We start from the raw sequence: 13,508 nt of genomic DNA on the forward strand, positions 1-13,508 counted from the left end.
ATAGGCCTATCTTAACGTTCTCGTAACGTGATCAAGACGACTCATATCTGTTTTCTTGATGATGCGAAATGAATTTGTGGTTTTTCTAGTGGCAAACACTAAAGTTCATTAGATCAGTGACTTTGGCCATCAATTTTTACTGATGATATTTCTAATAATTTTTAGCAAGGTCTACGCTGAATGAAGTTGTCCGTAAAATAAACAAAGAATCATGTCAATCGTAATGGTTACCTCGTCAGTACTAGATATGGAAGTCCTCTTTGCACGTGCGTTCTTGTCGCCGTTCTTAATTTCGTTCATTGACTTTTGTGCTGCTTCCAGCATTTGTTTGTAATTGTCTCGTTCACGCTTGAATCTTGATACCTAGAACGTATAAGAAATATAAATTAGAGTGTGTATTTCTTCTCCGCTTTTACAAGACACTCATATTAAAAATACATTTAAAAAAAACACCTGATTTTGTAAGGACTTGAGTTCGTCTCTCATGGTGTTCATTTGGCCATCATATCGCGTCTTGGTGTCGGTGATTTCGGCCTTCCTCGCTCTTTCAGCTTGCTCGAGTCTCGCTTGCAGGTTCGTCAACTCCTGTTCTAATTCTGCATTCTCAGTTGTCAAGTTCCTCTGTATCTTGGATACTCTCTCGTAGTCTTCCAGCATTTGTTTAGCTTCTTCCAACTGCAATTTTAAATTATATATCTCTAATTTACAAAATTTTGTCGGTATTTTCGTATTCCAGAAAAGCTTTCCACTGCAATGTAACCTATTATAAAAATATCTTTTGTATAACAGTGATCCCAAACTATTCCCTTTATGGTCGATCAATCAGCTAAAATTGTTTTAAGTCTGTTATTTAAAATAGTAAAAATTAAAGTAGGTATTCCAAATTAAGGTGTTTCTCAAAGCTTTTCCAACCTCCTTCTTAGTCGCGTCTTGTTGGTGTATCAGCACATCGCGATTTTCTTGTGCAGTTCTTAATTCTCGCTCCCGTTGATCGAGGCGCGCTTGCAGGCGCGCGCGCTCTACTTCCCAGCCGCCGCCGCAGAGACGCTCTTGAAGAGACGAAATCTCGCTCTAAAATAAACCATCATCGCGTCGGTTAATATTAAGTACACATGTTCCCAGTAGTAGATAAAAAAACAGCTACAACCACTGGTATTGCAGTAGTAAGGGCTTCGAGTAGACGTTCTAATTCCATATTAGATTTTTTTTTGTTATAATTGAAATGTACTAAATTGTACAACCCGTAGTTAAAGCTTCTACTCATATCAACCGATATAGGTCGAGGATAACATGGGGAATTTATGGCTATACTCGAATATACTCTACTTTTCACTTCGATTGTGACTAAAATATACAAAAATATCCAATATTTTAGGTTATTTTACCGTATTTTTTCAAGAGAAAGAAAATCAGGCAGGGCTAGCAAGTTTGTATGGCAGATTTTGGACTGCTAAGCTAATAAGGATCGTAATAGATAATTTTACTTTATGGTTTAAAGCATTTTATGCCGCTTACATGCGATTTAAATGTCAATTTTACGAGCATGAGAAGTGAACACGATTTTTTTTCCACTATGTATCTGTAATAATATTATTGTTTGATGTATTTCATTTATTATGGAGCCAATATTATACTTAAATTTTTGGCTACGTACTTGTAATTCAGACTTCTCTTTGGTCCATGCAGAAGACTGCTTTTCATAGTTATCTTGCATTGTTTTTAACTCTGTTAAGGTTGAGCTTAATTCTTTTTGCAGGTGCACCAATTCACTGAAAATGATCATTATATTTCATACTACATCTGTCACAATAAAACTAGATGCAATTCATCAAATATGATTATGACTTACCCCTGAGCTTGTTCCTTTTCAACCGTCAGTCTTGCCTTAGTAACTACATGCTCTTCTTCGAGCATTTCGTATTTACCCGTCAACTCTTCATACTCTGCCTTTTCTACAGCTAGCGAATGTTCTAATTCTGAAATTTCAAAATGATTGAAACTTAGTATTATGTCATCTTCACTTGTATAAAAATATTTGGTGATCAATGATCATAAGTATTACTTTTAACAGTCTCCTCATACTCCTGCTTGAGATCAGATATCCTCTTGGCGCCCGCGCCAGAGTTTTGTTCCAGAATCTTTAATTTCCCTTTCAGTGTTGCTAACTCAGCTTCTTTATTCTTGTTGTCCTTGTCATGAGTAATTCGCATTCTCTCCAGTTTTTTACGTTCAGCCTGTACAGTGTAATTTTTTTAATCTAATGTTCAAATAAAATATTACATTTCTAGAATGCTTAGTATATGAACTTACCTGTAGGTCGGTATCGAATTCAGATGCTTTACTTTCCCAATAACTAGAATCCTTCTTTTCTGATTGAATCTTATTTTCAAGGTCTTTCCTTTCATTCTCTGCCTTTGCTAAGTCAGCTTTAAGTGAAGAGGTTTCTGCTTGCAATGAGGATAACTCGTTCTCCGCTTTACTTAGATCTCGTTTTGCTTTCTCTATTTCATCCTCCTTCTGTTGAAGCTCTTTTGCAGTCTTTTCAACCTTTTCTTGCAAGTGAGCAATTTCTACGGCAGTTACAGCTTCGTCGTATTTTTGATTTGATGTCTCTCGCAGCGCGTCCTCCTGAATAACACAGCCAAAAAATAATAAAAGATACATAATAAAGAGACAGAATTACAGGTTAGCTATTGAAAATAATGATTTCGTAACGTACGTCGAAAAACCCAATGTCGAAATTCAAAGAGAACCACTTCAAAGAGAACAGAACACAAAATTTCTAATTTAAGCTCTGTTAAATAAAAAAGGAAACCCTAATTGTGATTTCTTATAACAAAATATGTTAATTCAAAATTACTAAGTATTTTTGAAACACGAAGGGTACGGTGACAGGTCATCTCAATACAATTTTGGGAGATTTGGCGTTTTAAATGGTATGGAGATGATGTCTGACCCCGTCCCTTTGTGTTTGAAAAAAAAAAAAACTTATATAACATTGTAAATTTTCAACGAGCTAGTTGAGTGTAGGTCACCATACTAATGTCAGTAATTTTAGGACCCAAGATGCCGGTACATTATGATAATGTTTTATGACTAAATATTTGAAATTTTACATTTGAATAGCTAACCATATTATGTGCGTGCTTTAGGTGTCTCAACTTGGTACAAAGGTATTCTGCAAATATACAGGTTGGTGGTGCTCGTGCAAAAACCATGCGCAGTGTTTTTGTGGAAAGGCAGGTGTATAGAATACTATTGGATTTATTGTAAAGGGCAACTATTCAGAAGGCTATATTTCGTGCAGTGGCGATTGGGTCCACTCCAATTATCATTCAAGTACCAGTTGCTTTATATGGATATCTTTAGCTGCTACAGTTGATTCTAAATGGGTGATTTTACTTTCGTAGTCGATCTTCATTTCTCTCATGTTGGTTTCTAAGTCTATAAGTTTGCTTTCACTTTGAAACAGTTTAGTTTGTATTTCGTCTTTTTCGCTTGTAAATTCTACAGATAAACGCCTCTGGGAGCTGGCCAGGGCTTCGGTTTGCTCCTTTTCCTCTGATAGCTGACATAAAAAAATAGTAATATTTTTAATAAATTTAAACTGGAGGGACACTTGAGCGACAGGCCCCTCAGCACGATAACATTTATCGCCGACGTTTTATTCAAACGAATGATTCATTGGTACATTGAGGGATGGATGCTGTACGCCAGCGTTAAACGGTGCCGCGCTAGTAGACATTGATGGTTAAAAGTTGATTGTATGATACGATTAGGTACCTCTTTTTCTAATTTTGAAACACGTTCTTTTCGAGATGCTAGCATTTTCTCTGCTCTCTTATATTTTTCTTCGGTTTCCTTTAATTTCTTTTCATACTCATTTATTTTCTTTGTTTTATCACCAACCTGCAATGAAACATGTTGTTATACATTAATAATATAAAAAAGATCTAATGTTTATCTTATTGTCATATAAAAACCAGTGAACGAAATAAAAAGTTATGAATATCTCAAAAGATCACCTCTTTAAGCAATTTTTCTTTGTCTTGTTCTAGCTTACTAATGTTTTCTACTTGTTTCTTAAGTTTGTCTATTTCTTTATCTTTAGAATCCATTTCCTTTTTGAGATCTTCAATCTTTTTCCGGCAATCTGCCATTGCTATTTGTTGAGTACTGGAGTTTTCTGTAACAAAATAATTCAATAAATACTAGCTGCTGTTGACTCAATTATGTCATTTAATGCTAAGTCACATACTCAGGTCATCGGTTAATTTATTTATTTTTGCTTCTAGTTCTTTCTTATCTTCTTTCAGTGTTTTTAATTCGCTCGTGGTTTTGTTTTTAGTTTGCTCAATTGTTTTACATTTTTCAGTTAAACTTGATTTCTCTGCCTCTAACTTTTTATTCAGATCCTTCATACTAGCAATTTCAGTTTGTAACCTATTTTTTTCGTTTGTGAAATCTGATTCGTTTTTATTCAATCTTGATTTAGCTTCCTCAATATCTTTTTCCAATTGTGTTTTTGCATTTATTGTGCTCTCTGAGAGGCCAGCATTTTTCATTACCACGTATAATTCTCCTGTGAAATCAAATAAATGCCATTAGTATTAACAACAAAATTATGTGAAATATTTTTATTATTTTTTTCTTACCAATTTCATTCTCAAGCTCCTCAACCATCTTTTTCATTTGTAGTTTCGTAGTCAGATCCGTTAATTTCTTTGGTGTGCGGGGCTTGAACGTCTTAATAGCGTCTTCCTTAAGAGCTTTCAAGGATGCTTGAAGTTTCGCATTTTCTTTCTCCAACTGGTAAACATTACATGAGTGGGTGTAAATCATTTTATATAAAAAATATGTAACATATACATATACCTGTTTTTATATATGTACTCACCTTGCTGATGTTTAATTTTAATTTATCTAACTCCTCTTGCTTCGCTTTTAGAGCATCACTATCTTTTTTAGTAATTTCGCCACCGAAACGAACTTTTTTTTCCGTTTTATCATCTGCATCTTTATTGTTTTCTAGTTCTTTTATTTTTGTTAGGGCTTCCTTTAGTTCATTTTCCAATTTGCTAACTTTTGCTACAGCTTGTTCAGATGATTTTTCAGACCTTAACGACCTAGTGTTTTTAAATAGCTACGAAGTAAACATTTATAATTGAGGTCAACAGTAAAAGAAATGTCAAAAAATGGTATGCACATTTTGAAGATTTTCGTAGTTATTTACATACATATGAACATTGAAATACTTGCAAGTTAAATAAAAGCAATAATTTTACCTGTAATTTCTTATTTTCAGCTTGTAGTTTTTCATTGTCGGCTTCCAAGCTCTGCGTTTTCGATCGAAGAACTGTAGCTTCTTGCTCAATCACTTGCAGTTGTCTTTTTAAATCGACAGTTTGTTGATCATTACTACCATCCAAGGACCTGGAATAAATTAATTGTTCAAAGAATTAGGCTTTAGTATTATTTTTGATATGAATCTATGCAACAAAACTTACTTGCTCTTCATTAATGATGCTTTTGGTTTCTTTTGCATTAAACTAATTTCGGCGTGTAACCTTTCGCAATCCCTTTCCTTTTCAATAAGCTTCTTTCTTAGTTCTGCTATTTCGTCCTCAAGTACCTGGTAAATATTTCATGTTATAATTTGTAGGCGTTTTGATGTTCGTTATAGTATCGTTCGAACATATTTATTATGTGTTATATATTGAAAATGGAAACTACGAATATCTACCTTTACTTTTTCTTCAGCTAAATTATTGCCCTTTGATGCATTTCGTCTTAGACCGAATGAGGAGTTCGTATTATTTGATGTTTTCGTGGCGGCTGCAGCAACTTTATCCGTTAGTTCTTTTACTTGTTTTTTCAAGGAATCTCGGTCTTGTTCTAATTCTTCTACTTTACGCCGCAAAACCGCAGCTTCCTTAGAAATAATACTTATTTTACAAACTGTTTCTTTGTAATAAATTTTAACATTTTATGCATCAATTACCTGTTCATTGAGTTCCAGAAGAATACGTAACTCAGCAGGATCTTCTTCATCGGATATTCCTTCATCTTTTTCATTTGGAGCTTCAATAGAAAGTCTATTTGGTGGAGGCGTTGGCGATAACTTGCGGCCCGCTGCGATTTAAGAATATAAATTAATTTAAAGATTTTTAATCGGTTCGAGATGTATAAAAGGTAAAGCAATAATAGTGTTACTAAATTCAGTTGGTTAATGATCGTTAAGGGCACTCACAATCTTAAAATCCATAAGCTCAATGGAAAACGACTCAAGTATACATTTACGCTATGCACTGAATTCAGCATAATTTGGTCATCAAATTGAACTGGAGAAAATGGCTACCATCGAAACGTATGTTGATATTATCGATAAAGCGTGTTAGTAAACTTTGAAAACTACAGAGATCCGGCTAAAAAGTTGGAGAGCGAAGGAGTTGTTGATGACTGGTTATTCAGAGATGCAGTTGGGTGGCGTCAGGGAAGTGGCGATACACAAACTAAATGGATGTCTTATAACATATAGTATAGTTTGACATACTTCTGGCTTTGGTAGCCATTTTCTTCAGCTGTTGAAGCAAAGTTTCATTGTCGTCCTCGACCCGTGATGCTGTTTTACGCAAGTTATTTGCCTGAAAATATTCGTTAGTTTATCATTATTGTACATTTGAAATCTCCTGGAGATCTCCTTTTATATCTGTATTACAGGGATATAGGTTAAAAACAAAGAGGTCACTTTAAACAAAAACAACATTTACATTTTGGGGAAAAACAATATGTACCTATTGTTGGTAATCTTACTGCCAATGGATTAAACATGGAGACGAAAGGGAAGGATAGAGGACTTGCTGACGTGTCTGCTGGAGTTTTATCTGGCTCAAGTGGAGGACTGTCAGACTTTTCTTTTGTGTGGCACTTTACAACACTACTTCCTTCGTTACTATTGTTTTCATTTACTTTAACTACGGGTAAGGTGTGATTGTATACTTCAAGATTATCTGTGATAGTTCCTTCATTGAATACCATAATTGGGTCGAATTGAGTACTAGCATCCACGCAATTTAATAGAAAACTTGTAACTTGTTGACCTTTATCGCTGATTATCTTGTTCGGTGTTTGTATACTAGCATTTCGCACTTTCGGTTTACTTGTTTGAGTTCCACTATCTCTGAACCCGTCTGTCTGTATACATTTATTTTTCATAAACGGTGCTTCGGTCTGAGCGGCAGTGTCGAGAGTTTCAATACCGCATTGTGTACTTGAATCAAGTGTTATTACACGAGTTTCAGTTGCTACATCGTGAACAATTATTAAATCCGTCTGACATCCTTGGGAAAAACATTGTAAATGATCTTGAGGTGCCTGAGTTGTTTGATTAACTCCGATCGACAAGTGATTTACATCTAAAGCGGAGATAGATTTATTTAGCGCGAGTTGCATCTCAAGTATGCGAAGTCTTTGGTTCGTGTTTTCATCGAGGGACTCTTTGGTATTGGAAGATGTATTGGAAGGGATGAGATCAGGATGGGATGATTGTATGACGACTTTGGGTGGCGGCGGTATTCTTCTGCCACCGAAGCGTTGCCGATATCGGCTAGCCTGTTCGAAGACAAAATATGTTCGTGACTACATTTGATTTTATAGATCGTTAATAATAATCGATAGCTATTCGAGTAGGTAGTGTGTTGCAGTTAACGGCAAAGTAGTTGAGGTTAATTATTTATCGAAAGCTGGTCTAACATTTGTCTATTTGCGTCGCCGCATGACTAAGCCGCACATTGGCTCGGAGCCAGTTGGCGACGCTCGAGAGCTAATGTCCTATTAAATGCAATTGTTCCCCCGTAAAACCAACTGATTGGTTCAATAAGTGGAACCGGCTTTAAACCGTTAACGACTAGTAAATTATTGGCAATAAAATATTTGTATTCAGAAACCAAGCTTTTTTTATAAGTATATTTGGAAGAATGATTTTTGCTTACAGAACGGAACGCCGTCAAAAAGCCGCTCTCATAAAATTGAAGTTACGCGATCATTCAACCGAACCATTACCAAACATTGACATAGGTATGCTACTTGATTGTTTATTTATTTATACTTTATTGCACATAAAATCTTCTTCCTCGCGTTGTCCCGGCTTTTTGCCACGGCTCATGGGAGCCTGGGTTCCGCTTGACAACTAATCCCAAGATATGGCGTAGGCACTAGTTTTTACGCCTGCCATCTGACCTAGCGACTGCCATCTGACCTTCCATCCCAGAGGGTAAACTAGGCCTTTGTTGAATTCCTCACGATGTTTTCCTTTACCGAAAAGCGACTGGTAAATATTAAATGATATGAGGAAATATTTAATAATATTAAATGATTGCACATAAAATAATAATTACAAATGGTGGACTTAATTCCTTAAGGCATTCTCTACCAGTCAACCACTGGGTCAAAAAGAGACGTTTGTTAGGTGCAGGCTTTATGCTTGGGAAGAATTAACCGACCGACCGACAGATAATGATGATTATGTTCATTTCAAATTTCATACAAGTCGTTTTAAAGTTTTAAAATGAGAGCGTAACTTCGTTGAATCTCACAAACCCAAATTCAATAAGGTTGCGTTGTATTATCATTCCTAAGAAATTACCTCCTCTTCTGCATTTTTGAGTTGCTCGCGTAAGTCGGCCTCACGCTCGAGCGAGTCCTGCAGGTCTCGCAGCAGCTGCGCCGGGTCCTCTTGGCTGCCGCCGCGGGTCATCATAGCGCGGGACACCTTTTGCTGTAGTAAGAGCTTTGTTAAGATTCGATACTTATTGCTAACAAATACTCGTAAGTGCCAGACCGGCGAATTTGGTCGGAGTTGTCGAATTGCGAAATTTCAAAAATTTAAGTTTTAAACCATACCAGCCACATCTTCTGTTATTTTATCGAGACAAATTAGTCCTTCTATTATCGAATGGTAGGACGTCCGAATGTAGGTAAAAAGAGGGAAGGGAACCGTGGTGCTGCATTATTTACGCTTGCTGTGTGCATGGGCCTTTATATGGTAAAATAATCTCGCATTCACGCCGTGTTTTTAATTATATGTAGACAAAATGTATGGGGTTCACGTTTGCACGTTTCGTTGTAAACGTCTTAAAGATGTAAAACTATCAACATGGTGTATGAACAGGCAAAGATATATTTACTCGTATGTTGTAATTCATTGTCTCAAGCTAAAAATATAAGCAAGTGAAGGCCTTTGCAACACGTGGCGATGCGCTCAAAATAATGAATAGCTAAAGTATGTGGTTACTGATTTTGATGTTTTTGCAACATTTACAACATGAATCCACTGTTTGTTGCTGACTACTAATTACTTTCTCGAAATTTCAAGACTCGTTTCACCTTAACTAGGGAAAACGGGTTTTTACGGTGACATATATGTATACACCATAACAGCCCGAATAATAAATATTGTAATTGTAATCACGCTTTAATACCATTAAATTGCCGATTTTTTGTGATTTATTATATAATATAAACTGAAATACAGTTGGTAATAGAGGAATCTGTGTGGGCAGGAGCAATATATTACGGGTTGGTAGTAACAAGTTGTTGTTAGCCAGTGATTAATTTTGCCGACGGGCTTGTTCGTACACGTAGCCAGAGAACACTAGAATGTAATATATATTACGTGTAACCGATTATGTACATTTTATACGTTCGTTACATTGTGCGTGAATCACGTTGCCAAATAATACCACGGATTTCTGTCTCTAACTACCTATGCAACACAAATTATTTTTAATTTAGACTTTGCAGCAGTCAGCAATAGCAGAATTGAGTAATGAAACCATTAATTACTTGGTTAATTCATTTCTTTAGTGCAAGTTGTATTGGTATTTTTAAAGGACGGTTTAAAACAGTGGTGAGCAAACTTTTGGGAGGGGCCAGAAAGTTTAAGAAGTTTAGGAGGGCCAGAATTGCAGCAAAATTAGCGATTATTGTGAGCCAATGCCATATACTAATTATTTCATACGACCGGCGGCGGGCCGGATAAAATCCTTTCGCGGGTCGGAGCTGGCCCGCGGCTTGTACTTTGCCTACCGCTGGTTTAAAACAACCGGGTCTTTAAACTTTAAATCTACCGGGAAACCGTCAGTAGACTTCGAAACCCTTTTACTCGCGTATGTGTCACCGATTTTGTTTTAAATATATCCTGAGCTATAAGTTCCTCGTAAGTTTTGAAACTGTTACTTACTCCTTCAACGGGCATGGTGGATTTCTTAAGGTTGGCGGGTGGCGCGCCGGCCAGGGAGGCTTTGGCGTCGGCAAGCTCGCGCTGTAGTCGCAGTGCCACCTCGTTGGAACGGGCCAACTCCACTTCAAGCTCCTTGATTCGATGTACGCGGTCTAGGCCGCCTTGACCGCCTACTATCTGAAATATAATTGACATGGTGAGCAAAGCATTTGATCCCCATGACGTTTTAGCGCTCGATCCCGGTCGATTAGCCTAATCACTAATCATGAAGCGTTATCAGAATTACGCTTAGTGCTATGCGACTTGATCTATCTCTTAGTGAGTGAGTTATGGAACTCATTCATTATGGCAGATATCTGATAAGTAATAGTCATCCAACATATTCAAGATCTTAATTAAATAAACATGGTCACCCTTGTCAAAGTTGAATGTCGTGTGACGTGTTTTAATCTTATTTGACTCACCTCTAATAATTTCTTCTCTTGGTCCAATTTCTCCTGCTCCAATTGCTCTGCTTTCCTCTCCGTCTTTTTCAACTTAAACGATAATACTCTACAGTTCTTTATAGTCTGTTCCAGTTCTCTTCTTAGGGATGAGTACTCGTCCGCTTGATCTTCTCTGAAATAAATAGATTGATTTCCATTCGGCCAGAATTGTCTAAAAAATAGTGCTGACGACCAGCTTAAGGCTGCTGAAGCAGGTGTAATAAACTGCATAGGAGTATGGCGAATATGACCGTTCATTGCGCAGGTGATGAAAAATAGAGATAATACTCCTAGTCTTCATTTTTCAGTCTTTTTTTTTGTCTACAACTTTGACATTTTTTGTGTGCTAATAAACGCTTCGAATACATTATTCCAAATCCAATGAGGTATCACACGTATTTTTAGGAGTAGTATCTCTATTTTTTATCAATCATCATTTTTAACTTGTCGAGTAGACTATTTATGATATGTACCTAACTTTCTTGTACGTCGACGTAATAAACCTATTTCTTTAATTAAGAACTTAGTGTTTTTTGGTATGTGACTTGTCTGTCAGTGTCAGTGTTACCGAAAGGAAGTATTTACACAAGTTCATGTTATCCTGTGAGTTTGTTATGAATGTTATGATATTATAGTTTTGTGTTGCGTTGTGAATATAAGTTGAGTGGACAATTTCGAGAGTCAATAACCGACAGACAGCTGCTTACGCGTAAGTTTTATTACTTACAACAACAAATTATGTCTTATTTCAGTGTTATGGGGGCTCTTACGCATATAGGTAGGTACTTCGGTCCATTGTGTTCTGTTACACAATATGTATTGCCACGCGAAGCAGCGTCGTCTGTGAAGACGTCCCTAGCCTCAGGAAACCGCAGGTTGAGGTGCGTCTTCGCAGAGCGAGCTGATCCGCGCGGCAATGCATGGTGCTTATTTTTTGCGGACCTGCCAAATAACAACAATTATTACATTTACCTGAAATTATCTTGCATCTCCTCGATCTCCTCTTCAAGATCGCGGAGCTCCTTCTTCATGTCTTCGTTCTCGTCCATCAGCTCCTCGCATAACGTCTCGGCGGCTAAGAGCTTGGCTCGCAGCTGTTCCACTTGCCGCGCTAGTGATTCGCCCGACGGACGAGACTTAAACGAAGTAAAATATATCGTTAAATCATTTTGACTCTGATGAAAGTGATGAATATTATCATAATTTAATTTATTGATAGTGATAATTGCTACGTACTGGGCTATAAATGTAAGTTTTTTTTTACTGATTCACTGGAATAAAAAAAAAACAGAAATTGTATTGTACGAGTGTTTGTATTTGATTGCAGTTAAAACCGGGTGTGGTGGAAATGAATTTCAATGACCTTATCAGTCGTTAGCAATTTTACATATTCAAATCTAGATCTCTAGTCACGTGTGAATATTGTATACTCGTATGATTTTAGTTTTGATTCTTTTGTGAGTATAAGGTTCAATTGGAAGCCAGATCAAATTTCGGTCGGAGGGGTTAGTATCTTAATTCGCGATTAAAATGAAATCAATATTAAAAACATAATCAAACAGTTCGATTGAGTAGCGCTGGAGCGAGATTCGTAATGAACTATAATTTTTTTAATAGAAGTTTAGCGCCATCCCTCTTTAAGCTATCTGTATTTAGTAGATACCTCAAGTTCACCCTCAATCTCCTTAATCTTCAACGTGAGATGTTTCTTCTCATCCTTCAAGTCCTCGTTCTGCGTAGTCAGCTCGTTGACCTTCTGCTGGAGCTTGAGCACTTCTGACGAGCGCCCGGTGGTATACTTGTTGGCGGTGTCGATGTTCGCGAGCCTTCGAAGCAAGATGTCGCTCTTTTCCTTTTCAACTCGCTCGCAACGTTTTCGTAGAATGTCTACTTCCTGCTTTAGTCCTTCTATTTGGTCCTAGAATTTAGAGATATGAGTTACAATTTGTAGCTATAACCAATGAATTACTCGTAATATCAAGTTTTTATTCGTTAATTTCACGATTTGGCCGGCAGACACTTCGCAGTTTTAAGTACTTTAATTATTACTTTAACAAATCATGAGTTATCAAATTTGAGAAGTTTAGTTAAACATGTGAGCTTAATTTAATATAAATTACATGTAAATGGATTATGATTTAATACCTACTTTAATATTCTCAATAATATTCCCTATTAGCAAAAAAAAAAAACATATGAACACATTCTAAAGACGTCTCTACTTACTTAGGTACATGTTTCCTTTAAATCAATGTACGGTTATAAACTTGCAAAGTGTGTAAACGTAAAAATTCGTCAAATACCAGTGTGGCTACCACCAGTTCGGCACTGACATAAACGTTATCGAGAACGTAACTTACTTTGTATGCATCTCGCTCGTACTCGCATATAAGTGCGAGCGAGATGTATAGAAAGTAAATTACATTCTCGATAGCGTATATGTCAATTTTGACACTGTCAGTAACTCATGGTACGGGTACTGATTTTTTTATTAATTTCCAAGGAAGTTCGGTTTTTAACGATTTTTTTATTTGAGTTGCGTCATCCGATTTCTCCTCCTTCAGGGCCTAGCTCCGCACTGTGTGTCAGGACAGTGATATTTACCTGGTAGTCCTTAACATTAGCGTCAACAAGGGTCCCCTCAGTGGTCGTGGTGCCTGCTGTGCTTGCGTCGTCGTCAGATTCTTCTTTTTCTTTTGAAGGCCCACCGCGTAAAGGCGGTTTGGTAGTCTTTGAGGAGTTTCTTGATTCTTTTACCTGAAATATATGAAATAATTGAAATA

General features: G+C 36.7%; 1 protein-coding gene across 3 annotated transcripts in view; it reads right to left on the reverse strand.

Annotated features, from left to right (window-relative positions):
- Window positions 1-13,508, reverse strand: part of LOC133518909 (restin homolog) — a 49,347-nt gene that overhangs the window by 7,420 nt on the left and 28,419 nt on the right. Inside the window, exons 6-29 of one of the 3 annotated variants that reach the window (XM_061852690.1) lie at window positions 13,330-13,482; window positions 12,389-12,643; window positions 11,698-11,861; window positions 10,705-10,858; window positions 10,241-10,417; window positions 8,645-8,776; window positions 6,554-6,644; window positions 6,002-6,132; window positions 5,744-5,932; window positions 5,508-5,632; window positions 5,286-5,433; window positions 4,898-5,143; window positions 4,656-4,809; window positions 4,259-4,582; window positions 4,026-4,186; window positions 3,784-3,909; window positions 3,344-3,568; window positions 2,311-2,628; window positions 2,063-2,234; window positions 1,850-1,976; window positions 1,655-1,769; window positions 913-1,071; window positions 454-675; window positions 232-363 (exon numbers count right to left, since the gene is read on the reverse strand). In XM_061852690.1, coding sequence (XP_061708674.1) covers window positions 232-363; window positions 454-675; window positions 913-1,071; window positions 1,655-1,769; window positions 1,850-1,976; window positions 2,063-2,234; window positions 2,311-2,628; window positions 3,344-3,568; window positions 3,784-3,909; window positions 4,026-4,186; window positions 4,259-4,582; window positions 4,656-4,809; window positions 4,898-5,143; window positions 5,286-5,433; window positions 5,508-5,632; window positions 5,744-5,932; window positions 6,002-6,132; window positions 6,554-6,644; window positions 8,645-8,776; window positions 10,241-10,417; window positions 10,705-10,858; window positions 11,698-11,861; window positions 12,389-12,643; window positions 13,330-13,482 — 4,200 coding nt within the window. Of the gene's footprint in view, window positions 1-231; window positions 364-453; window positions 676-912; window positions 1,072-1,654; window positions 1,770-1,849; window positions 1,977-2,062; window positions 2,235-2,310; window positions 2,629-3,343; window positions 3,569-3,783; window positions 3,910-4,025; window positions 4,187-4,258; window positions 4,583-4,655; window positions 4,810-4,897; window positions 5,144-5,285; window positions 5,434-5,507; window positions 5,633-5,743; window positions 5,933-6,001; window positions 6,133-6,553; window positions 6,645-6,794; window positions 7,612-8,644; window positions 8,777-10,240; window positions 10,418-10,704; window positions 10,859-11,697; window positions 11,862-12,388; window positions 12,644-13,329; window positions 13,483-13,508 lie in introns of all 3 variants that reach the window. The other 2 variants (XM_061852688.1, XM_061852689.1) reach the window with 2 other exon arrangements.

This window comes from Cydia pomonella, chromosome 6 (assembly GCF_033807575.1).
Source record: "Cydia pomonella isolate Wapato2018A chromosome 6, ilCydPomo1, whole genome shotgun sequence".
Lineage (NCBI taxonomy): Eukaryota > Metazoa > Arthropoda > Insecta > Lepidoptera > Tortricidae > Cydia > Cydia pomonella.